The following is a 25956-nucleotide window of genomic DNA, read 5'->3' on the forward strand; positions in this document are numbered from 1 at the left end:
TGAATGCTCAATGGTTTCTTTGACTTTGAATATCTTTTATGCAGTACTTGGAGGAGCTTCTGGGATCAATCCTCTTTTGCTGGGTTGCCTGTGGTGTAAGCATAGTTGCGCTTGTCGAGGTATTTTTATCTCCCTGTATACTTTAATCCATATGAATTTTCTATTACTTGGTAAGCACAAAGCAAGAAAGCCTGTTATTCATAAGGATGTTTTTTTTATGCTACTCGATATATAGTGACCTTGTTAAATTTTTCTGATAATTCAAGGCGGAAAAATCCATGGATTGTTAATTCTAGATTTCTATTTGATGCATTGAGTAGTCATGAAAATATTGTTGGTAAGTTGATTGGAAAAAAGATGGAGAACAATTTTCTGAAGTTGGGGACTGTTACCAACATACTTCAATCTTTCACTTCGGCCAATCAATCTAGAAGCTCAATTAGCTTCATATGTTCAACAAATTAAGGTATAACATGCTCCTCTGGACTCATAACCTCATTAGATGCGAACCTTGGTGTAGCATGTGATCATACCATGGGAAGCTCTGGAGTTTCAAAAATTCAATGGTGGACTATAAAATTCTGGTTACTTACTGTTTCACTGACTTTCATATTGTTTTTGTTGTGCTGTGTAATTGTTTTTTACTTATTACTTGCCAAGGATGATTCTTGCTCAACTTTTTATTTTATATTATTTATCATATTCATTTTTGTTAGATAAGCTTTTTGATATGCCAGAATTGAAATATATAACCTTTTATATAATCAACTTCTTTATTTGGACAGTGACATACTGTGTGTATTCTGACAATCTTTGTCCTTTCCCATGAATAAACTGATAACATGACTGTTCTACAGACAAGGCATCTATTTGTACCAGATGCAGAACCTGGTCATTTCCTTAAGTATTGTTGTCAGTGGCTTATTCCTGTCTTGCTTCTTCATGAGAGCAATTCTGACCTCAACTGGGTGGCCAAGGTATGATCACTTCACATTGATGCTATATTTATACTTATATAGAAGCTTATGATTTTCAGTTTCTAATAAAATAGAGTAATAGGTTTTCACAATAAAGGACCCTTAAGCTTTTAATATTACCATTATGGAATGACGAAAAAGTTATTATCTTTCATTGTGTATCACAGTGCACAACATTGTGTATTACCCTTAACCTTATATTGTTCTCTATCAAAATTTCTTTTTGCAGGTTACATGTCAACCATTGTCAGTTCTAGTAAAGGACCACTTTGCTTCAGTATTTTCAATCTGTATGGCTCTGCGCAGCAGTAAGCAACCTGGGTCAGAGAAGGGAACAGTTGTGCTTCAAAGTTCCCTTCTTCATTTTGCTCAGATTTCCGAGACTGAACGGGACAAACTCATAAAGAGACATATGGTCCGCTACTCTCCACTTTAGGGTTTGTTTTTTAGAAGAAAGTAATATTTCTGTAGACTATTCTCCTCTGTATGGTACACCATTCAAAGGAAAATATTTTCTTGATCAGATATTCAGATGTGTGGTGGCTAGCTTTTCTTCCTGATTAAAAACAACAGAAAATGCATAAGTTTGTAAAATAATGTTTTTACATCAAAATAATCTGTCGGAACATACCTGTAGCTAAAATTGCTTTTCAGAAATTGTGTCGTCATACTTTATTACTTGATCCCCCTAAAAAAGCTGTGTTTCAGGAATTTTTCTATTTGAAGCTTTTTCCATTAAGTTATTTTCTGTGAAGCTAGTGGACACCTAATGATCTGCTTTTGATTTCAATTTTTCACATCAGCGAGGACCTTTTGTAAACTTGCAAGATGTTAGTTGTTGATATCAGTTTAACTTTGTAGTTTACAAATACCCTGACTGGTTTTAATTTACAGTTGGACTTAAATACTATCCATTCACATTTATATCTAATAGTAACACTTTGTTTATCAATATTGATTGAACTTGCTTAAGCAGATTCTTGTAGGTTAATACTTCATCCTGCTTGTTAAACTCAGGTTTCTATTGTGAGCTGTATTTTATCCTTGTCCTCTTGTTCATCCGACCCTGTAGTCCCTTTCTTTTCAAGGGAAACAGTGTCGTTTGCAATTCGAACAGTTGTTGATGGATTTCTGAACATGTGGGTTTTCTTCTGCCTCAATGTTTTTTCTTGTTTGAAGTTGGAGTTTATATCTTCAGATGTAATATCTAATTATATTGATATGTAGGGATGATAAGCATACCAATTCTGCTGTTGTTGACAAGATCAACATTTTTCGCCCTGATAGAGCTTTCATGGTAACTTTTTGGTGGCATAAAAGTTGACTACATTTAGATATCCTTTACCTAGTCATCATTCTATTTTGTTATTTGCTTGGTGTTTTGATCATTTTTTTTTTTAATTGGCAGTTTCTGGTTGAAATTCATTATAAAATTGCAGCAGCATCCCATTACAGGCATAAGTGTCATCGGTTGGCTGGAATTGAAGTGCTCATTGGTATCCTTGGCGAGAGAATTGCTGTTCTAAGTACTTCCAAGTAAGCTTAATTTATTAATTTTTTTTTAATGTAGGGAATTTTCTAGAAAACTTCCTTCAATGCTCCTGCACTTTAGTCCTATTTTCTTAAATTTGTGCAAAATTATTGTTAAAATTTTTATTGTGAACATCTTCTTTTGGGGATTAAATAAGAATTTCATTAAGATGAGGAAAAGAAAATGCCCAAGGATATTTTTTGGGAGGATGGTGGATAGGGTTCCCCTATACGAAAGCAAAAAAAGAAAATTATAAATCTCTCCAATCTCTCAACATGTCAGAGAGGGAAAAGTTCTCTATAAAGATTTTGACGTTTACACCAAATAGATGCTAAAGCATCTGAGATTTTGGTTGTGTACATTTGAACGTACAATATCCACATAGATCCTTAAATTTTGACCTATATGCACTATTATGTAAGTATAAATCTTATCGTGCTATCATTAGACCAGCTATGTTGTGTTGAACGGAGTGTTGACAACCAGGGGGGGCATGAACAAAAGTTTAGTGTAGCCAAAATGAGGATGCTTCAATGGATTAGTGGTCATACGCATATGGATAAAATAAGAAATGAAGATACGGAAAAAAAAGGGTTGAAGTAGTACCTAATGTGAAAAGATGGTGGAATTTTGTGGACGGTGGTTTGGACATGTGTGGAGAAGGTCGGTAGAGAATCTAGTGAGAAGGGTAGATCAAACGGAAAATATGCTAGTTGCTAGAGGTAGAGCAAGATCTCTGTGTGAACGGTTTTACATGATACGTTATTTGATCCTTGTAGTTGATCCTACCTAATTGGATACGGTTTTGTTGTTGTATTTTTTAATATACGAGGTTTCCTAATGAGATTGTAGATTTCATGCATGCAATTTTCCGTCAGCAAATGAACATTTGTTATCAAATTGTTATAATTTACAGACTATTTTTGCTTATTTTATTTTTAACTATGGCTTATTTATTTACTAAGTATTTATTTTGTCTCGAATTAGCTGCTTATTTTGCTCTTGTCATTCTCAACTGCTAATAGATTTAGAAGTTTATATGTGTATTATTGCCATTTGCTTTGCCTAAATTTTGATATGATGCAGTTATCTTTTTAATTTGATCGGGCCGTTGATTGGATGTCATGCTTTACAAGATCAATGTTGTCGGATACTTTCTGCATTGTTGCTGCGGTTTAAAGATACTCCATCTTCTGATATCACCAATATGCTTGGTGAACAGCTCCAGGTATATATTCCAACACCCCCCCTCTGCTCACCCTCTCTCTCTCTCTCTCTCTAATGTTTTAGCCTTTATTTTTTATTGGTTAAATAGGTGATTAGTTGTTTGTGTTATTTTCAGTTTCTTGTTTCAAAGTTGGTGGCATGTTGCACTCCTAACAGAAAAGAATTGTCTGATAGCAACACATCACAAGTGCTATCTCTGCTCCGTCTGTTAACAGTGGATTCAGATCCATCTATGCATGATTATGTCAAAGTGAGTATTTGCGGTCAGCTATTTTGTTCTCTTAAGGATATGCTATAGTGATTTTGTGAATGCACGATGTTAAATTTCTTGCAGGAGTTGGAGCCATTTCCAGAATTAAAAGTCTTTCATGATATAAGGATGTTCCATGAAAAATTATGCCACAATTACTCTATACGCGACCATTTATTGAAGGTACATAGATAATGTTCTCCCTTGCATCTTTGTAGATGTAAAGCATCAAATTTCAACGTGATTAGTTTCTGTAGAGTGTTATCTAATGCATTGTTCATTTTCAGTTTGTAAAGAGATCTTGCTACCTTCCTCCGAGGATACTTTTGTCAAGGTGATTTCCTTTTTCGATAATGGTGGATAAGTTGTGATGAAACCACTTTTGGTGTAATGAATGGTTATATATTGAATATAAGTAAATAAAATAATTAGAAAAAGAAATCTCTCTTGAACTGTATTGTATTCTGCAATTTATTTTCTAATTACTTCCTCAAATTTTCTGGAGGTGCTTGCTTCATGAACCCTGTTTCTTCTTGCAGTCTCCAGGCATTGCACAAGAAGCTATTGATAAGAGAAACCGTTCTGAGAGGAGGGAGAGAAAATGATTCTGAAGAAACATACTGGCATGGTGATCACGAAATAGTGCATGCAGTCTGGACACTTGTTAACATTTGTGGCTCAAATGATGCAAATGGCGTTAGAGAATTGGTGTCTGATTTCGTTTCTAGGGTATCATTCTTATTAAATCTAGTCTTATAACTCTTAAAATATTATCTGGGCATGTGCTTGGAGTTGCATGTTCTTCTCTTTCCCTTTTCCTTTACCTATAACACCCTTCAGCTTATCATGTCATCATTATTTCTCGTTCAATATGCCACTGCTTACTAATTTTGTTTTTATGATGTACTAATGCTATTTACAGCTTTAGATATTAAGACTTGTGAATATTATCTTTCTCCTTGACACCCCCTTTATGTAAAAGGTACTCAGGCATGAAAGCATGGAAAAAGGATGTGCTTACTAATCTTATACTGAAATTCATCTTTTAATTAGAGGAATAAGAATATTAGGAATTAAACTCTTAGATCTCATGGTAGCTATGATATTAAATTTTGAATCAACTGTTCCAAAACCTTAAACTATTAATTGATGGCACAGAAATGAATTTTATACTTTATCCTCTTATGTATCCCCACTTATCTAGTAATATTTCAGTATATTCTGCCAAAAAAATTACTGTATGAGGAGAAATACTTGGATATAATATGTTAAAAATAATTAGTATATTCTGAATTTTCTAAACTGTAATTACTCAAACATATTATTGTAATTAAATTCTCATGCTAACCCTTGCCCCTTTTGAAGTCTGGTCTTGGTTTGTCACTGCTTTTAGTTGTGTTATCACATGTCAAGTTGGCATTTCCTCATGTATGGAATCTTCATTGAGGATGCACTGCTGCAGGTTGGTGCAGGGGACCCATACTCTGTTGTTTTCCATCTTCCTGGCGAGACTAGTCATGTTCGAGTTGGTAAATCTATTGATATCAGCTGTGCTGTGGATACGAGTTCAAGCATAGACACATCCGTGTCCAAAGAACTTTTGGTGGTGGTTCTGAAATTTCTAAAGAAGTATCTGATGGATGATTCTGTGAAAATTGTTGACATGGCTTCACAAACCCTTCGTGTAAGTGCTTCTAACTTGCAATTGGAACTAATGTTACTCCTGTCCTTAATTGTCAAGTCTTCCTTTCAATTTGGCAAGCCGTCTGTGGAGTTCTTCTGTTGTATTGTTCGCATGAAAGTTAGTTCGTTGATGTTTAGCATTCTAAAATGTATTATAATTTACAAAGTATAATATGGTCATTTGGTTTGGACTTGCATCATTTTTCATTTAGTTAATTACAAACATTGCATTCCATTCTTTGTATATATTAACTGTTTGGATTTATCTGTAGGGAATACTTTCAACTGAAAGAGGCCAAAGTGCTTTACAGTCATTTGATTCGTATCAAAGAACATTGATTGAGGTAATGCTTTTATTCTGTTATTTCTTTTCTAGATTGCTGGATCATTTTAGTCATTGTAGATTGTAATTGTAATTGTTATTATTTTTTAATGTACCTATTTACATGATTATAAGCTCTGCTAACAAACTCTCCAATCTCCATGCCTCATGTTGCCCGCCCTCCGCCGACTCAGCATAAGCTCCTCATAATTTATCTCCACTGACAATTTGGGCCCTAACCCCCCCCCCCCCAACTCCCTTCTTCCTTGCTTACACTTTGTTTGGGATTACTAGCTTGCTCTTGGGTTTGGGTCTCTAACATGACTTACAAATTTAACACATTTTATTATTTTCAACAGTGGGCAGTTTTTTCGAAACTTATATCCATAGAACACAGTTAGATATAACTGTCTAGATTACCGAGTCTGCAACATCTTGTTATTACTTATGATGCAGTTTGTAACATGTCCTCGTCCATTGTGTACTAAAGCAGGTGCACTCCAAAGGTGTTAATATTGAGTTTGTGGAAAACTTCCTTATGGACCTGGAAAGGAAGTCAAAAGGTATCTTGATTTTTGCGCATCTCTTACATAAATGTAATTGTAAATGTCAGTTATTGATCAACAGCAACTTTTTATCCTATCAACACGACAATTGGGTTGTTTTTCCCCCTTCTTTTTGAGGCTTTCAAATGCTACTTTGGCAGTTGTAGAGAAATAGCTAATTATTTCTGTCCTCACCTGTCGATAGATACTTGGTCAACAATCTTTCTTGCAAAGGCTCTTTGCTCAGTTCATGCAACTTTGAGTTAGCTTTATAAAGTCTACCTTTTTTAAGTAGTTTGTGACATGCCTAAACTTTTGTAAGATTTTGTCATGTATTATCTAAATAATTTCTCATGTTTTTGTTATTATGTCTTTATTTTGTGTCGGGACATTATTTCCTTTATTTCAGTAATTTGTTACCGTTTTTAATGGGGATTAAGAGTTTAGTGTTACTGTAAATAAATAGAGGCTAGTTCTTTTATTCTGGTTAGTGCCTTTTTAATTTGCATCATGGCATAACACATCAATATTCATGGTATAATAGTCTCCACTTTCTCTTATCCTTTCCTTCCTAGATCTTTGATATTTTAATAAACATTTAGTATACTATATGAATCAGTATAACCTGAACCAATATAGGTTATGTAAGTGAAGTCCAATTACTAATTCCCACTCAATAATAGGTTTCTCATTTCTCCCCATTCCATGTTTAGTATACCGTGTTTCCTTTCATTTTATCAGTTGAAGCAGCTTCCTTGGAAAAGTCTACAGTATGGGAAACACGTGGTAAATCTTTTGAGATGTGGATTTGTCCATTGGTATATTCACTTATCATCTACTGCAACGACGTCATACTAAGGTATGCTGGTGTGGTCTTACTGAGATACTTAAATGTTGTGAATGAAAAGGCCATTATTTGTTAGCAACAAGGAATAATTTTACTTTCTCTATTCCTTTTTTCACACACTAATTTCCTAGCTCATTGTACTTCCAGATTGTGTCAAGATATTGTTTTTTCCAAAGCTGAGGTTGCTGAGCTTCTTTTGCCAAGTATTTTTGTCAATATTGCTGCAAGGAAGGATCTGGAGATTGATCTTCATAAGCTAATCTCCCTCCAGGTTGTATTCTAGAGCTGGAAACTGGAAATTTTGGATATCCTTTTTCTTTTTTTAACAACAGTTGATTGAGTTATTCGTGTTATTTTATATTGATATGGTCTGGGTGTAGGTTTTATTTTATCAACTCACTGCATTATTATACTGCTATCTATGTTGCTAAAATATGTGTATTTTCAACTTAAAGAACAAATAGCTTATGCTTTCTAGAAATATATTGATATTTAATTGTTGAGTTTGCAGTTGAAGGACCATATATTTACTGAGTCGAATAAGTTGGTCAAATCTATTCAAGTGGTGTTGAATTGCCTTAATGAACTTCGTATATGTCATGTCCAAGAAAGATCTTCTTTGCCATCGAGGCGTGAAACATCCAAGGTAAATATAAAATATTAGAGGATAGAAGTATGATTAGATCATAAATTGGAACTACTTTGTTATAATCCATTTGAATTATCATTTGTTTCCAGTTTCTTTTGTAGTTCATAGTCAGAGTTTTTCATGCATGATATTGTTGCACTGTGCGACAAGGCTTTGTTGTTGTTGCTATTCTATTCAAAAGATAATTTGTAGATATTCCAACGGACCTTAAGGATCATAAACCAAGTTAAGAATACTGAATATGTCAATTGTTTTCAATTACTTGCTTTATTTTTTGGCAAAAATAGTGGGAGCAGGATGTGCAACTATGATAACCATGGATTTTGTGCAGAATTCTAAACCTTCAAGTTACACCTCAAAAACCCGGTCTACCCCAGCGAAGGCAAGAGAATCTGGTGCTGGTTCAAGTGCACTAGCAAAATCCGTATCCTCATGGGAGAAAGTATCATCCTCTTTGTTATTTTGATCTTTTTAAAACAGTGCATAGTTTTTCTGGTTGAAGTTGACATGATTTATTATTTTGTTTTATCTTCCTAGGTGTTTTGGCTGTCTATTGATTATCTACTTGTTGCCAAGTCGGCAATCGTAAGTGGAAAATTTTCTGTACTTTATTTCTCTTTCTTTAACTGTTTCCATTTTCCACTTAGAGTCCATTAATCTCTTCTTCTTTTTCTCTTGTTTTATCTTCTTTCTGTGAATTTGGTTGTGTTTGTTTCCTTTTTAGACTTGTGGATCATATTTTACTTCAGTCATGTATGTGGAGCATTGGTGTGAAGAGCACTTTAAAGGTATGACAGTTGGAGGCCCAGATTTCTCTCATAATGAAATGGTAAGTTGTACTGAACATTTTGATGAATGGGGTGCACACACACCATAATCATGCTTGCGACTATTTTACATGTTTCTCGCTGATTGCTTTGTGCACATCAGTTGCCAGATCATATTGAGATACTTGTCTCCGCCGTCACAAGAATTAATGAACCAGATAGCTTATATGGAATTCTTCAATCTCACAAGGTAAGCCAGCATCATCTTTTGATTTTGTAGTTGCATCTCTTAGCTTGGTGAATAATATATTGTTAAGTAACAAGAAGACCTAGAAATGGTTATTTGATATTTAACATGGATCTTCTGATTTAATTGCCTGACTAAATGAATCTGCTTTTATACTGATGTCTTTTTTTTTTTTTTTTTCTCTAAGACTTCTTTGCACTAGCTACAGCTGTAAAGTAAATACCGAATTGTATGCCTAATAGATATAACTACACAAACCAGGCATGAATGGTAACAGAAACTCAGGCCCTCTCGATCTGGGTTCTGGGTTCTTAAATTATGATTGAGTCATAAGAATGGAGGTTTCATGGATCAAATCGATCTTCTGACCACTTGGTCTCTAAGACTATTAGTCAATACCTTTTAAAGGTTTTCTTGGGGACAAAATGACATTGAGAATAAGAACAATTAGTGTACAACTACAGTAGAATCGTAATTCAACACTACACCTATAGATATTATTTGCACTATACAAAGCATTTGAACAACAAAATCCATACGGAGCTGAGATTGTTGCAATTTTTAACACCTTCATTCCCTGATTATTGTCATCCAATCATCACATGGATGTTGAACAACTGGCAAATAAAATCATTCATTTAGGTATCTTATTTGGAAGTGGATTTAGACCATTTTTTAATTTTTCACTGTTAATATATTTTGGTTGTGTGACCCTGATTTCTCTCTTGTATTTTACATGGGCTGATGTAAATAATAGTTGACTTCTCAAATAATCATGTTTGAGCATGAGGGGAACTGGGGAAAGGCTCTTGAGTATTATGACTTGCAAGTGCGATCAGGTGTGTCAGGGCGGAAGAATGACAATTCTACGAGATTGTCACTGGAACAAACTGGAGCAGCAAATCCATTGCCATTTGCCTCGGACGCATATGAGATGCAGCAGAGCAGACCGTATAAAGGGTTAATTAAATCATTGCAGCAGATAGGCTGTACACATGTACTTGACTTGTATTGCCAAGGGTTGACATCAAGCAAAGACCAGCTTCAGCATGATTTAGAGTTTGCTGAATTGCAGTATGAATCCGCCTGGCGTGCTGGGAACTGGGATTTCTCTTTACCTTGTGTTGGATCCTTTCCTCCTTTAACTGATGATATCAAACATGACCATTTTAATGAAAATTTGCACAGGTAATATGGTTAAGATTTATGCCTATGTTATTTTAATCCAGAATGTGTTGTTCTAATTCTTGAAAAGCTCGTCTAATTATTCTTTTATTCAGTTGTTTAAGGGCACTCCAAGAGGGTGATTTGAGTGATTTTCAAAAAAGACTGAGGGATTCAAAGCAGGTGATATTTATTTCCTTTATTGTTGTTGTGCTTGTGGACTCCATGCAGTTACTAACATTTTACATCTTATAGGCACTTGTGTGGAATATTTCTCATGCAAGTGAGGAGAGCACCGAGTATGTTCACCTAACCATCATTAAACTTCAGGTACTTATTTATACCTTACATAGATCCTTGATTTTTATCACAACTACATCTATGTTTTCTAGCTCTGTTTTGAATGCATTTTGTATATACCTTGCAACGTTGGTGTATATCAATATCATCATGGCAACCACTGAAGACTTGTTATAGTATGGTGTGAAGAGCTCACAGCTGAGATGAAATTATATATCCACGATTTTCGTGTGTGTGTGTTTTTTTTTTTTTGGGGGTTTTTTGGAGGGGGGGGGGTATGATTCAGTTATGGAGGGTAGAGTCACTCAAGATCAGGTTCATTTAGGTCCAGTTGTATTGGTAGATTTCACTATTCAGATGCAAATGTGAGCATGTGTATGGAAAATACCTTGGAAGGTGTTTGGAGTGCATGATGGGATATAATCTAAGAAGCTCTGACAATCCATTAAGTTGCCATTTCCATGTGTCAGTCACTCGCACTTGATGACACTCGTCAAACGTGATGGAATATATATCTCCGGACATGCTAGACACACCCTATTACCCTAAGACAGTCATTGTCACATGACTAAACCTTTCTTAACCAGAATATGAAAAAATAATCTTTGTAGATGCTCTGAACACGGTCTGGACTGTGTTTGTTTCCTGCAAATGTTTTAAGCAAGTCTTTCCATGTGTTTACTGATGCTTCATAGGATAGAATGAATTTGAATCCCTTTCTTATGTTTGTTACAGTTACATTTTGAATTCAACAATCTCACTATAGACATGATACATGATAGGGCGTAATGGTGTTGTTTGTTCCATATAGCCAATCTCACCTAGTGGGATAAGGCTTTGTTGTTGTTGTTGTTGCTGTTGTTGTTGCTGTTATAGTTTTCTAAATTTCTATCAAGAACTGTTTGACTCAACAAAATATCTTATGCTTATACATTTGTTGTTTTTCTCCTTATCTGGGTTTTTGGTGTGGAGAACTATAGTTATTCTTGGGACTCGCTTTTTATGCAACCAAAATGATAGGAGTCCTTCTTGAATTATGGTCCTTTTAGGTTTCTAGGCTAAATAAATAGTGATCTTTTGATCCACCTGGATTCCTGACATGCAAATCTCATCTGCAACTCATAACTTATTCGTTATATATATCCTCTTTCACCTTGATAAACAATTTGGAAGTACAAAGTTTCCGTTTAAAGTTAGAAGCCAGAACATTTATTTGGGCTAGTGTGCTTGATCCAAGAATTATCATTGCCGTTTTCTAGGTTCAAGGGTCAGATGAGCCTATTTCTCCTTATAGATATGTATTGCTTTACTCACTGACTAACTTTTTATGGAACACTTTATTATGCATTTTTGCAATGTAGGTGGTGTACCCTGCTGCCTCTTTTTGTTGTAAGGTGCCATATATGGCAATATTTGAAGTAACATTTTTCTTGCACTTATGTTGGTAATTCTTGACAAGGTTATTGTGTGAGATAGGATTGGACAGTTGTGCTTTATAGATGTTTTATTGTTTGTTTCTGCTTTTGCTTATTGTTTGATAGATTTCTTGTCCTGCCATCTTCAACCATTCTTCTCTCAATAGTATTCTCCTTCTGCTCTCCCCACTCCTCCACTCTTCTAAAAAAACGGTCATTGGCAGATGCTTCATCATATTGGCATGGCTTGGGATTTACGATGGCAAGATAATAGCACAATGATTAGTATACAGAAGCAAAATGTAACTTTTGAGCCTGTGATACCTTCAATTGAAAAGGTATTTGGTGCATTAGTCTGCCTGGCAGAAAAATTTTAGAATTCTGGCAGCTATTTGTTCCTTTCTGATTGTCTATTCATTGATTTTGATGCATTATTATTTTTTCATTGTCAACTAGCTGTCACGGATGGATATGGATTGGCACTCAATTGTGCAACGGATGCAACTTCATATGAATTTGCTTGAACCTTTCATAGCATTTCGTCGAGTTCTACTTCAAATTTTAAGTTGTAGCGATTGTATGTTGCAACACCTACTTCAGTCCGCCTCCACTCTTCGTAAGGTACACTTAAAACCTCAATCACTGTTACAGATTTTAGGTGGGTCTGCATTTATTTAAGTTTAACAATAATGATATTTTGATGCAGAATTTTCTTTCCTCTCCTCAATATAAGCTATTCTTCCTATTTTACAAGAAAATATTAGATGAAAATCATTCATAAATATGCTTTTGCTAACAGCTTTAGCTTTTGGTAGAGTTGGTTTACCCTAAGCATGTTTAATGTTTGTTTCTGGTCCCCATTCTTCTGTGCATTATTTTTGAGCCTACAGCTTAAACCTTTGGGAGATTTGTTTTCTAGCAAAAGCACTATGCCAACTTCCCTTGAGGGTTTGCTTTTGTTTTATTTTTTTTAATAAAATATCTAAATTATGTTAAAACATTTAACACTGATATTTTAACTAAGCAGCATTTTTTTCATTAAAAAACTCCTAAACAGATAGAAGCAGTGTGATTTTACTCTATTAACTTTTTCTTTTTAGATATGTGGTCCTTGACATGGTATTTGACCAACTGTTTAGGGATTTGATCATTGTGTTCCACCTGATTCTAAAGTTTAATTTCAGCACAAAAACTTCTCTTGCAATGTTTGTTGATAGTTTAAGCTCAAGGGTTGTTGCATGAGACGCTATTCTACAACTAAATCATTGATTCTCCAGCTACCATATTGAGCTTTCAGGAGATTACCTTAATAATTATCATGGAATCATGATTCGTTCACATTTTGTTATAGGCTAATATGTTACTCATTTTTCAGGGATCTAGGTTCTCTCAATCAGCTGCTGCTCTACATGAGTTTAAGTTCCTTTCCGTTGAAGTGAAGGAGCAAAATCCGTCCTTATATTGGCTGGGAAGGGTTAGTAGTTGCTGTTTCCGCCCTTGAGTTGGTGGTAGTTAGACAATTACGGTGTGTTTGGTTTGTGTTTTAATTTTCTTTTTTCATTTTCAGTATTTTCTGCTATCAAAATCTTGTGAAAGAAAAAGAGAAAACAGGTGAAAACAGAAAACAGGATTTTATTGTTTTTCTTGTTCTCTTTTTCTTCACAAAATCCTAAAAACAAAAAACACTGAAAATGAAAACACAAACCAAACACATCCTTAGTATTACTATTGTCAAACTTGTCAATTATATGTTAAGTATTGTATTCTGGATGGAAGCTTGAAGAAGCAAAGCTTCTGCGTGCTCAAGGTCAATATGAGATGGCTATCAACCTTTCAATGTATATATCACAAAGTTACCATTCTGATGAGGAAGCTTCAAATGTATGTCGGTTGATTGGGAAGTGGCTGGCAGAAACTAGATCTAGCAAGTTATATGACTATGACCTTTCTTCTTTGAAACATCTCAATATTATCTTAATTCTTTTTGTTTCTGGTTCATTAAGTTCCTTTTTTTTTGAAATAAAATTACAGCTCAAGAACAATTTTGGAGAAGTATTTGAAACCTGCAGTCTCTATAGCCGATGATGTGAATACTACAGATAAGAAGGCTATGGAAAGGAAATGTCAAACTCATTTTCATCTTGCACACTATGCTGATGCTCTATTTAGGAGTCATGAAGAGCGACTTAACTCCAGTGAGTGGCAAGCGGCAATGCGCCTAAGGAAGCACAAGGTTCCTAATTAACTTATCCCAACTACTACACTTACAACAATCAGATAATATCAATTAGGGTAAAGTATGCATTTTTATCCCTAATGTTTGCCAGAAGTTTAAAAGATATCCGTAACGTTTAATTTATATCAATTTTAACCAAAATGTTTGCAATAAGGTTCAATTCTACCATTACACCTTAACTATGTTTATTAATATGGATTAAAATTGTCACCAACTCGAATACCTGTTATCATTTTTGTCCTCAATGTTTGATTTATGTTTCAAAATTACCTAACTAAACTGTCATTAACCGAGGAGTTGATGCATAGGGGTAGTATTAAAACGTATTTCAAATGTTTAGGTTAAAATTGGTACAAATTAAATATTTGGGATATCTTTAAAATTCCTTGTAAATGTAAAGGGATAAAGAGCATACTTTACTGTATCAATTATAATTGGAATTTGATGATAATTTGTATGATCATGATATTTCTCATTTTGCAGACAATAGAGTTGGAAGCACTCATAAAACGATTAAGGAATTCAACCAAGGTGATTACAGATCTTTCATAATTCTTTTTTCTCCTGGTTGGTTGTCTGATGCTCTAACTTAAGTACATTACTTAGGGGGAGAGAACCGACTACTCCAGCAAAATCCAAGAACTGCAAAAACAAGTAGCAATGGACAAGGAAGAGGCCCAGAAATTACAGGTTTTGTGATATATTTGATTAACCACTACCTATGATGAATTTAATATTAAAATAACCCACATCTCTCATTTTGAACTTTTTGGTTAAATTACTTGATCCCTATATTTCATTCAAATCTCCGTATTGTACAAAAATTTTAAATTAGGTCCTTATATTTTCAACATTTCTAATCAACTCCTGAAATGTAGAAACACTTTTCTATCAAGTCCTTATGTCTTTAGACTATAATCAAACCCTATTCTGGATGGGATAAATAGTTTGGTAATCTTCAAAAAAAAAAAAGAAACAATTTGGTACAATATAAGGATTTGATCACAAAATTTTTGAACTGTAGGGAGTTGATTGAAAAATATTTGTACAACATAGTGACTTAATTAGAAATGTTTAAGCCTGGTCATTTTTTTTTTCACAACATATGAACTTGGTTACAAACTTTTCAACTATAGGGACTTAATTTAAAGATTTAGGAAAACTATAGGAACTTTCAGAATAAATAAGCCATTTCTTTTATTTTTCAAATTGATAGGTAAACTCTATTTTTATAATTACACTGCTAACCCCATAACTGATTTATTAACTTTTCCTCTGCCTTTCAACGTCGCAGGATGACCGGGATAATTTTCTTAGTCTGGCTTTGGACGGGTACAAACGTTGTTTAGTTATAGGTGATAAGTATGATGTGAGAGCGGTATGGAATAGATTCTTAGTTTCTTTTGCTATTAGTTGATTCATGTTTGTACACTAGACACTATTGAGCTGCAAGATGATTGGAATTCTATGTTTTTCAGGTGTTTCGATTAATTTCCCTGTGGTTTAGTCTTCCATCTCGGAAAAATGTTGTAAATAGCATGCTTAGCGCTATTGATGAGGTATGCTATATAGCATCCTATCAAGTAATCTGACTTATTTAACATTGTATTCTTAGCTTTTGTTTTATTATTTATGAAGAAGAATGTTGTAAATAGCATGCTTAGCGCAATTTATGAGGTATGCTATATAGCATTCAATCAAGTAATCTGACTTCGTTACCATTGTACTCTTCCTTTTCTATTATTATTTATTTATTTAAGACTGAATATTCGGTTATCCAAAAATTACAACCAAAAAACAAAATAAAAAAAAAAACAGAAATTAAAAAAAAAAACTGAGTTTTTGGGTTTGATCTTTATTGTATTTGAATTTTTGTAGGTTCAATCTTTCAAATTTATACCTCTGGTGTACCAGATTGCCTCTAGAATGGGTAGCTCAAAAGATGGACAAGGACCTCTTAGTTTCCAGGTTTGGTTCATCAGTTCTAAAAGCTTCCTTTAGATATTTTCTTTTCTTTTTTTTTTTTTTGCTTGTTTTCCTTTCTTTTACTTCATGTAAACATGGACTATGGCAGTTTGCTTTAGTTTCTCTTGTGAAGAAAATGGCCTTGGATCATCCATACCATACAATACTTCAAGTATGTAACACTTCCTTTTATCTTCTATCAGACAGTTGTGTTGCATGCCATTTGAATTATATTTTTTATTTGGTTTGCACTAGTAAAAATTTGTTCATATTCTTCTGTGGTTGAGGAACACAATCTACATTACTCTCTGGTTATATGTTTTTAATGCGAAATTTTATATTTTATCTCAATTTTGTTTTCCACTTATCTGGATGTTTGTCTTTCTGTACTGGTTCTAAGATTGATAACCAGATTGATACCAAAGTTCATTTCTATTTTTCTGGTTATATCTTAGCTTCTAGCTCTGGCAAATGGAGACCGTATCAAGGACAAACAGCGTAGCAGAAGTTCTTTTGTGGTGGATATGGACAAAAAGCTAGCAGCAGAAAATCTTCTCAATGAGTTGTCATCTTATCATGGAGCTATCATATGTCAGGTAACATGATAAGTTTTTTGTTGGTCTACTTTTAGTATGTTTTTAGTTGTTAGGTGTAATTCTCAATCAATTAACTAAAACTGTCGCAATCACAGATGAAGCAAATGGTGGAGATTTATATCAGGCTTGCTGAGATGGAAACAAAGAGAGAGGTGGTCGTCATTTTTTTTCTTAGAAAACAAGAGACAAGATATCTATATTTAGTATCCGTTCTTATTGTGACTAGTGATTGTAAATTTATCTCACATCAGTTTCAATGATTTGCTTTCCAAGTAAACCCCACATCCTTATTTTTCTAAACCTTTTTATTGGATTAATTTTGCAGGATACCAATAAAAGGGTGACACTACCAAGGGATTTACGTAATCTCCCAGCACTTGAACTTGTGAGTATAGCTTCTAAATTCCTATGTGATAATGACATTTTCTGGTTGATGTTAATGACTGAAGTTTTCATGTGCATGTTCACATATGCTTTGCTAACATGCTATACATATATCTAATTAGTTTGCTATATCGTCCTTTCAAAACTATTTAATATGCTAAACTTATTCGTGTTTCTTCTCCTTTTCTTTTTCTTTTTCTTTTTCTTTTAACTTTGCACTTTCAGGTACCTGTTGTGACGGCTACCATTTCAGTTGATCGTAGTTGTCAATATCCTGAAGGATCTTTTCCTTATTTCAAAGGATTGGTGGATTCAGTTATGTATGTCTCCTTCATTTATAGCCGTTGGTGACGAATTGCTCCTAGCACACATGCAATACTTAATGCTTAAACCTAGTTGATGTTGGTCTGGCGTACAGGGTAATGAATGGTATAAATGCTCCAAAAGTGGTTGAATGCCTTGGTTCTGATGGTTGCCGATATCGCCAACTTGCAAAATCTGGAAATGACGACCTAAGACAAGATGCTGTACGAGTTCTGAGCTCTTATTGTCTCCTATCTTTTTAGCTTCTGTTGAAATTGTGTTGGAATAATTTTATTTTCAATCTTTCAAGTCAATTCCCAAGAAAGCATATTTGAGAAATATGCTTTATTAATACGTTTTCTATTTTCTGTTAATTCTTAATTGTCAGTATGATATTAGATTAAAGTATCATCTTAAGGTTAACAATATAGATTTCTTACCTTTCTGATTTGGATTATTTTTGTTCAAAACCCTGATGCCATACATTAGCTGGGTCTTTTGGCTAACATCTGAATTCTTGATAGGTAATGGAACAGTTCTTCAGTTTGGTCAACACATTTCTTAGGAATCATCAAGATACTAGGAAAAGAAGGCTAGGAGTACGGACCTACAAGGTATTTTAATGCTTTTATAAAGTTCTTGGTCTCTAATGTTCGTGTTTGGCAGAGAATTTATTAATACTGGTGTGTAAACTGCATTGAGTGCTTTCTTTTAGGTGTGTGTATGTTAAGTGGCCATTGATGATTTAGAAAAATCACTTTTTAGGTTTGTGTAGATTTAAGATGTGAGTTGGTAGCCACAGATAAATGGAGACTCTAGAAAACATTAAAAGAGATTTAACTATGGGTAAATTGAACATAGATACAATCTATGACAAGGCACTATGGCATGGCATCAGTAGCCGGCTCTACCTAAATATTAGTCTTTATTTGTATATGGATTTTATAATAATAATAATAATAATAATAATAATAATAATAATAACTTTTTGAGCAGTAAGAGTTGCTTCTCTGAAAGTAAATTTTCAAAATTCATTTAATTATTATTTTTGAAAGTTTTTTATTAGTTTATTGAATGCATCCATGCTGTTAGTTAACAATTTTAAGCAGGGATGTTAATAAAAACTGGTTTGAACCCAGCTGGACTTCATCCAAACCAAATCTTAGAAAAACTAGTGATTCATTATGATTTTCATCTCGTTATTTTCGATAATGTATCCAATATAGATAAATTATATGACATGCTTTAGAGGGTATATTTTGCTGGCAAATGAAATGCTTACAATATCTTTTCATCTTATGTGCAAATTTTATTTTCATGGTGGAAAATGAATTTATTGTTTACCTAAGTTTGTGTCTATTGATTTTTAAGGGACAGGAGACTGAATTCTTAAAATGGTTGGCAATTACTAATTTTGATGCAAATAGGTTGTTCCTTTTACTCCAAGTGCTGGCGTTCTTGAGTGGGTTAATGGAACTCTTCCTCTTGGAGAATATCTCATAGGGAGGTCAGTAAGACAGTTGTTTCTTTTCTTTTTTTTTTTTTCCAACACGAAATTTCTTATTCTGTTCGTTTTTAAAGTTACTGGTCCTCCTTGAATTCAGTATGAGAAATGGAGGTGCTCATGGTCGCTATGGAATAGGGGATTGGCCATTCCTCAAATGTCGAGAGCACATGGCAAATGTAAGCAAATAACATTTTAAGTTATTTCTCAATGAGTGTAGAAATATTTCTTGAATTATGCCGAGGCATATTGCTGATTCAAACAGTAAATAGAGAAAACAAAAAAAAGGGAGTGTGGTAGAGGGAACTCCAAAATAATAAATGAAAAATAGCCATTTGATAATCTTTTATATGTTGCAAAGCTCTGATGTTCGAACTTTTCTTTAAATTCTTACAAGATGTTTTGTTCTGTCTAGTTTTTCAGAATATTACTGATTTAATCTTGAACATAATTAATTGATGAGATCATTGACAAAATAGAATTGGAGGATTCTGAGTTTTATTGAAATTTAGGCAAAATAGATTGTATGCACAGTTTAATTATGCTTAATATGGTTAAGTATGTTTTATGTAAACTTCTAAACACTGAATGTATATTTGAATTTACGAGAGCATAAATGATATAAACAATTGCTTTCATTCTCTGATATATTGAACATAATGTGTCTTGTTTTTATAGGAAAGGGACAAACGCAAAGCATTCGAGGAAGTCTGCAGGAATTTCAGGTTTTTCCCCGCCAATGCTTCTCTTTAAAATGACCTAGGTGGCATAACAACTTCATAGCTTAATGATGTTGCTGTGCAGGCCCGTTATGCATTACTTCTTCTTGGAGAGGTTTTTGCAGCCAGCTGAGTGGTTTGAGAAGAGGCTTGCTTACACTCGAAGTGTAGCTGCTAGCTCCATGGTAGGTGAACTGAACTTTACTTTTCAAGCATGCCTATTTCATTGTTTGGACCATCCTAGTGCTTGACATTGCCCCAAGATATCATATCTAAGTATTAGGTTGTCATTAATCAAGATAAACTAAAGCACTCATTACACACTTCTAGAAATAAAGCAGGTATTGATATCTTCTTGTAAATGATATCTTCCTTATTTCTAACACACACACTGACACAAATAAAATGATAAATTCAAAGAGAGTACTTTATGATACATCATTAGGTTTCATGTGCTATTTTTACCTCCCATGTTGGAAAGCAAACATGTAGCCATTGGTTTTGACCTCTAAAATGATTAAAAAAAAATTCAAATTGAGTACTTTATGATACTTAATTGCCCGTCTTTGTTATCCTACTCTGCTATTTATTCCACTTTTGTTTTTATTCAATATTAAGTCTTAGAAAAACCTTGCAAACCAAACCCAATCTAAAACTAAACCTTAAGAAACAATTTTTCAAAGAAAATTAAAACACATTGAATTTTGTTCTTTAATCCAATTCAGATAACAAATAAAAAAAATGACAGTGAACCTCGATTAGTCAGGACCATTATCCCCCCATGGTTACGAGTACCACCACCTCATCTGCTGCCATACTCACCATAGTTGCCACTGGTGCTGCTTCTATCTTAACCTTGCAGCACCACCATCTCCAGGCCTTGTGCGGTTTTGCAGGACAATGAAAAGCATGATAGCAGAGGTGATCTTGTTCTTCAAATCAATGAGATGCTCGTGGTAGCTGCAAAGTGGGCCAACCTTTGCAAACTAGTGGGCTATACATGGCCTCATGAGTCACTGGAGGATGTGAACAGAATAGCTAGTCTTAGACTTCTGAAACCATATCAAAATTGGTTCACGTTATTTTTAACCTGTTCAGTAGGTCTAATCTTTTAAACTGCTAAATAGGTTTCCAAAAATAAGTTTAACTGCAATCTGGTTTGGTTCTTGTTTCAGTCAAACCTTGCAACCCATGTTCGAAATAACTCTTAGTTTTAAGCATTGTTTAGCTGGAATGTGAGTTATCTGAAATATTACCAAAATCCCCCTACAATTACTTGGTCTATTTAGTAGTTAATTCATATTTCAGGTTGGTTACATAGTTGGCCTTGGAGATCGGCATGCAATGAATATTTTAATTGATCAAGCCACTGCTGAGGTAGTTCACATAGATCTTGGTGTTGCTTTTGAGCAAGGCTTGATGCTCAAGACACCAGAGCAGGTACGTCTTCAATTTGACCTTGAGGCATGCACTTATTCCATCACCATCTAGATTTTTATATTCTCCTGTAACTTCTGGCAGGTTCCATTCAGGCTTACAAGAGACCTAATTGATGGAATGGGTGTAACTGGAGTAGAGGGAGTTTTCCGAAGATGTTGCGAGGAAACACTGTCTGTTATGCGGAATAACAAAGAAGCATTGCTGACAATTGTGGAGGTAATCATACTTCACTCAATTGTTTAGTATGAATTTGATTTGTTCTATATTTTTCTTCATAAAATATGATTGTCCTCTTCAGGTTTTTATACACGATCCTCTTTATAAATGGGCTTTGTCTCCACTGAAAGCTTTGCAGCGTCAAAAGGTATGTTAAACCATCAATGTTATTTTTCTTTATTCATCCAGCATCCAACATCCCAATATTGAGGGTTTATATGAGGGCAGCCTAGTTTGGGTGGCTAGCTGAGATAAAATCAATGCTCATCATAAAAATCGGAATTTAAGCAGAATTTTTAACCTTCACCTTTTCCTTTATAATGACCATTAAATTTTTATATGGTTTTTGGATTTTTAACCTTGTGGCTGGCTATTTTCACAATGCTATTCTCTCTTTTCTCCACAGGAAATGGATGATGATTTGGATACAAGTTTGGAGGAACCTCAAAATGAGTACGAAGGAAATAAGGATGCTGCACGCGCACTTCTGCGTGTCAAGCAAAAGCTAGATGGGTATGAAGAAGGCGAAATGCGAAGTATCCATGGACAGGTAGTTGGTTAACAAATATATTTTCTCAATTCCTTTACATACATGACTTTCTGCAACTGGTCTAAAACATAAACCTGTCAAAATGCAAGTTAACTGTTAGGGCTTGGATTAAGTATTCAGCCGGTAACTATAAACAAGTTGCACATTATTTTTACATTAGCAAACAGGTAAATCCATCTTACTGGATTAAATTATTCAGGTAACCAGTTGTCTTGGATTAAAAAATGAAAATAAATAAAACAAAATAAAAAATCTTAAGCTGTCATTATTCTCCAATTACAGACTTCAACCATTGATAGCATAAACCTTGGCTGAGAAATGCAATATACATGTGATTCTGGTATTTATATTGCAGGTGCAACAATTGATTCAAGATGCAATAGATCCTGAAAGATTGTGCCAAATGTTTCCTGGATGGGGATCTTGGTTATAACTTATAATGGAGTCCATGGCAACCCCTCTTTGTTATCTTGTACAGGCGGCCATTCTTTTGTTCTCTCCATCCACAAATTGCATATTCCGTTTTCTTGTATTATGTAATACTTCATTATTTTGGACTTGATTAAAGATTTTGGGGTGAGTTGTAAAATATTTTCTTGTATTCTGTAATACAATCATTGTCGTTTCATGTTTACTTACAACGTAGAAGGTCTGATGATCTGCTACGTTCAAGAGCAAGTTTTTGTTCCGGCTTCTTTCCGTCAATAATGTATAGGGAAGAAAAAGCAATATTTATTGAGAGAGAAGTGTAATTATCTCTATTTATATATATAGGTTAAATAAATACAATGATTGTGTTGTGGCAAAAAAAGTTAACGTCTTCTTAGACTCGAACGTTAAGTTCATAAATATATATTGTACGTATTAAGAAATTCGAAAAAAAATGTAACCCTCTAACAGCTAAAGTAGATAGCAAAATTAGAACGAAATCTAAACTTGTACTGAACTAACGGGTATCAGTTAATAAAAGCCAGCTGGGCTGTAAATAAATTAAAAAAATCATCTAAAATCAATTGAAAAGACACTTCTAAAATCTGAAAAAAGAAATTTCCAAAATCAAAGAAAAAAAACATTTAAAATATAACCAAAAAAATTTACAACCTAACAAAAAGAAATATTCGAAACTTAATAAAAAGAAATATCTAAAATAATTGTAAAAGAACTTTCAAAATCTAACCAAAAAAAGCTTCAAAATATGAACACAATAAAAAATTTTAATTATGATAAAAAAAGTATTACTTTAAATTTTAGAAGTTTCAAATATTTTTCTTATAACGTAGAATTAAAAGTAAATAAAAACAAGTTATTAAAATCGAATGTATCAATTCGGATATTTTTTATACCTCGTGTTTAAATTTTAGAGGTTTTAAATGTTTTTTTAGAAGTAAATGAAAACAAATAATACTTTTAGATTTCATACGTTTAAATTTTAAAGAATTTAGATATTTTTTATGATTTTAAATGTTTTTTTCAACGATTTTAGGTATTTTTTGATAAGTTTTAGATGTTCTTTTTCTATCATTTTAGATATATTTTTGTTAAGTTTTGAATGTTATTTTTTAAAATATAAGAAAAAAACATCTGAAAATTAAGTAAAAGAAATATTTAAAATTATTAAAAATATTCTTTAAAAAAATCTAAAAAAAACATCTAAAACCTAAAAAAAAATACACGTCCAAACCTAAGAAAGAGATGTGGAGGGAATAGAAAAGAGATGTAAAGGGAAGTAGGAGAGCGTATATTCTTTTAGTGTAAAACAAATTTTTAAAATTTTAAAATCAAATTCTTTTAAAAAAATTGACTATTTCACTGTCCATAGAGTTAGTTCTTATACTTTTTCACTTTCAATTTAACTGAATTATTTACAACAAAAAATTCTTCATTGAACATATTATACTGTTATCAAGTTAAACATCATGCTTAAGACCAAGACATTTTACTAGTTTTAATAGATCGCATATCAAACAACACAAATTCTCTTTCAATTATATGCTCTAACATATAATGTTAATTATTCAAAATGCAGCCAAATTATTTAAAGTAAATGAAAATAAATTATTAAATTTTAAATTATCTAGATTTTAGATATTTAAATTTTAGAAGTTTGAGATATTTTTCCTGTAATCTATAATTCAAAGTAAATAAAAGTAAATTATCAAAATCAAAGGCATCAATTCAGATATTTTTTATACCTCAAATGTTTAAATTTTAGAGATTTTAGATTTTTTTTGGGAGTAAATAAAAACAAATAATACTTTTAGATTTCAAATGTTTAAATTTTAAAGGTTTTAGATGCTTTTTTATGAGTTTAGATGTTCTTTTCAATGATTTGGATTTTTTGATAGATTTTAGATTTTTATTTTTTTACGATTTTAGATATTTTTCTATTAAATTTTTTATGTTATTTTTCAAAACATAAGAAAAAACATTTGAAAATTAAATAAAAAATATCTAAAACTATTAGAAAGAATCATAAAAAAATCTAAAAAAAAACATCCAAAACCTATAAAAATATAACATCTCAGTTTTTTTAATTATATTTATTACTTAATTAATTAAATTTATAATAATTTGAATTTTAACTTTATAATAAAATATTAGAAGATAATGCACTTAAAAAATTAGCATATTTAATTTAAAATTTGAAAATATGAAAATACTAGTTTTAGCAAATTTCTAACCGATAATAAATAACATTTTAAGATATAGTCATAATTAATTCTATATTTATTCGATTTGAATGATCTTTAGTTACATGAAAAGATAAGAAACTAGCTTTATTCCTTAAGTTTAGTGCAAAATCAAATTCAAATTAAATTAGGTAGATAAATCTATTACAAGTTCATACTAACAGTATTTCGTGAATATCTCAAACTGTGGTTTTCCGATTGATTTTTTTTAAGGTTCGTTTTAGAGCGAACTCAATTTTCTATAAATTTGCGTCTAATAGCTCTTTCAAAATTCTAAACGTAGAAAACTTTATAAAGCTTGCAAAATAAAAATTCAGATTAGAGATTTCACCTAAACGCGAGTTAGATTTTCCTAACACAATCTGTACATATCTAAGAGCTATTTGTAGGAATGGCAATCTTTCTCGATTGGGCGGATATCTGTGGAAATTTATTCATCGGGAAACAGATTTGGGGAGTATTTTTTTCCCGTGGAGGGCGGGTACGGGTACCCGTATAATAAATGGGGCGAGGCGGAGAGAGAGGCACCCACCCCATGGGTACCCGTAAATTTAAAATTACAAATATATCCTTATATATATGTTGAGACCCTACCCCAAATCCCAGTCTCTACGCCTTTCTTCTCACTTCCCTCATTATCACATGAGTACGAGCACGAGCCTCTCTCTCACTCAATCTCTCCAGCACCTCGCCACCTCCTCCTTCAATCCTTCTTCCAATCTTCCTTCTCACTGTGTCGCCGGCCTCCTCCCTTTGAGTCCCTCACGTCGTCGTTCCTGACCTTCCTCCGTCGCAGCCGCCATTCACTGTCTTCCTCTCACGGCGTCACTCATTACTTGTTGCTCATAGCTTCGGGCCACCTCAGATCTGCGTCGTTGATGGCAACTCTACTTCGACAACGCTTCTGCTCCACAAGAACTCTGTATCGTTTCTGCTCAACAAAACTGACGACGACTCTGTTTCGTAGCCAGCCACCTTACAATAAATTGGATGTTCCTGACTTTCTATTAATTGAGAATATATATGTTTTGATTTTTATTTGATAAAATTGCTATAAAATTGAGATTAAATTTTGAATTCTGTTAATATGAAATTGAGTTTAAGTTTAGGGTTTGAATTCTATTAATTGACAAATTTTGGTGTAGAGTTAGATTTTGTTACTATGAAACTAAATTTAGGATTTGCATTCTTACTGTAAAATTGGAACATTGAATTATAATAGTGAGTTTATTTGCATGTCATTGTTAACTGAATTTTTATTTCTTTTTATTTATTTATTTATTTATTTTTGCTCATTCGTTTCCTCCAAACCCGTGGATATCTGAATATCCGACGGGTACGGAGTCCCTGTTACCCGTCACGGGGACGGAGCGAGAACAGGGAGGGTTTTTGGAGGCAGGGGGCAGGGGGCATGTCTCTACCCCCATGG

At 33.3% G+C, this 25956-nt stretch overlaps 1 protein-coding gene across 8 annotated transcripts in view; it reads left to right on the forward strand.

Annotated features, from left to right (window-relative positions):
* LOC112716311 (serine/threonine-protein kinase ATM) overlaps positions 1-22648 on the forward strand; it is a 43476-nt gene extending 20828 nt beyond the window's left edge. For 2 of the 8 annotated variants that reach the window (XM_025768193.3, XM_025768197.2), the window contains exons 29-78: positions 45-119; positions 858-977; positions 1207-1392; positions 1995-2116; positions 2205-2274; positions 2386-2513; positions 3595-3736; positions 3851-3985; positions 4070-4168; positions 4273-4319; positions 4525-4714; positions 5448-5669; positions 5941-6012; positions 6481-6553; positions 7277-7394; positions 7530-7653; positions 7894-8028; positions 8363-8473; positions 8569-8616; positions 8756-8860; positions 8962-9048; positions 9803-10233; positions 10326-10392; positions 10465-10539; positions 12149-12262; positions 12381-12545; positions 13300-13398; positions 13701-13852; positions 13956-14157; positions 14644-14691; positions 14767-14850; positions 15455-15538; positions 15639-15719; positions 16039-16128; positions 16235-16297; positions 16581-16721; positions 16817-16873; positions 17047-17106; positions 17331-17425; positions 17524-17632; positions 17933-18022; positions 18836-18915; positions 19013-19091; positions 19591-19637; positions 19717-19816; positions 20940-21071; positions 21153-21287; positions 21370-21435; positions 21694-21837; positions 22193-22648. In XM_025768193.3, the coding sequence (XP_025623978.1) occupies positions 45-119; positions 858-977; positions 1207-1392; positions 1995-2116; positions 2205-2274; positions 2386-2513; positions 3595-3736; positions 3851-3985; positions 4070-4168; positions 4273-4319; positions 4525-4714; positions 5448-5669; positions 5941-6012; positions 6481-6553; positions 7277-7394; positions 7530-7653; positions 7894-8028; positions 8363-8473; positions 8569-8616; positions 8756-8860; positions 8962-9048; positions 9803-10233; positions 10326-10392; positions 10465-10539; positions 12149-12262; positions 12381-12545; positions 13300-13398; positions 13701-13852; positions 13956-14157; positions 14644-14691; positions 14767-14850; positions 15455-15538; positions 15639-15719; positions 16039-16128; positions 16235-16297; positions 16581-16721; positions 16817-16873; positions 17047-17106; positions 17331-17425; positions 17524-17632; positions 17933-18022; positions 18836-18915; positions 19013-19091; positions 19591-19637; positions 19717-19816; positions 20940-21071; positions 21153-21287; positions 21370-21435; positions 21694-21837; positions 22193-22270 (5577 nt within the window). In that variant the 3' untranslated portion in view covers positions 22271-22648. Of the gene's footprint in view, positions 1-44; positions 120-857; positions 978-1206; positions 1393-1994; positions 2117-2204; positions 2275-2385; positions 2514-3594; positions 3737-3850; positions 3986-4069; positions 4169-4272; positions 4320-4524; positions 4715-5447; positions 5670-5940; positions 6013-6480; positions 6554-7276; positions 7395-7529; positions 7654-7893; positions 8029-8362; positions 8474-8568; positions 8617-8755; positions 8861-8961; positions 9049-9802; positions 10234-10325; positions 10393-10464; positions 10540-12148; positions 12263-12380; positions 12546-13299; positions 13399-13700; positions 13853-13955; positions 14158-14643; positions 14692-14766; positions 14851-15454; positions 15539-15638; positions 15720-16038; positions 16129-16234; positions 16298-16580; positions 16722-16816; positions 16874-17046; positions 17107-17330; positions 17426-17523; positions 17633-17932; positions 18023-18779; positions 18916-19012; positions 19092-19590; positions 19638-19716; positions 19817-20939; positions 21072-21152; positions 21288-21369; positions 21436-21693; positions 21838-22192 lie in introns of all 8 variants that reach the window. The other 6 variants (XR_003812090.2, XR_003812091.2, XR_011866877.1 and 3 more) reach the window with 6 other exon arrangements.
* Positions 22649-25956: the final 3308 nt, after the last annotated feature.

The sequence above is a fragment of the Arachis hypogaea genome, chromosome 10, assembly GCF_003086295.3.
Source record: "Arachis hypogaea cultivar Tifrunner chromosome 10, arahy.Tifrunner.gnm2.J5K5, whole genome shotgun sequence".
In the NCBI taxonomy this organism is placed as follows: Eukaryota; Viridiplantae; Streptophyta; class Magnoliopsida; order Fabales; family Fabaceae; genus Arachis; species Arachis hypogaea.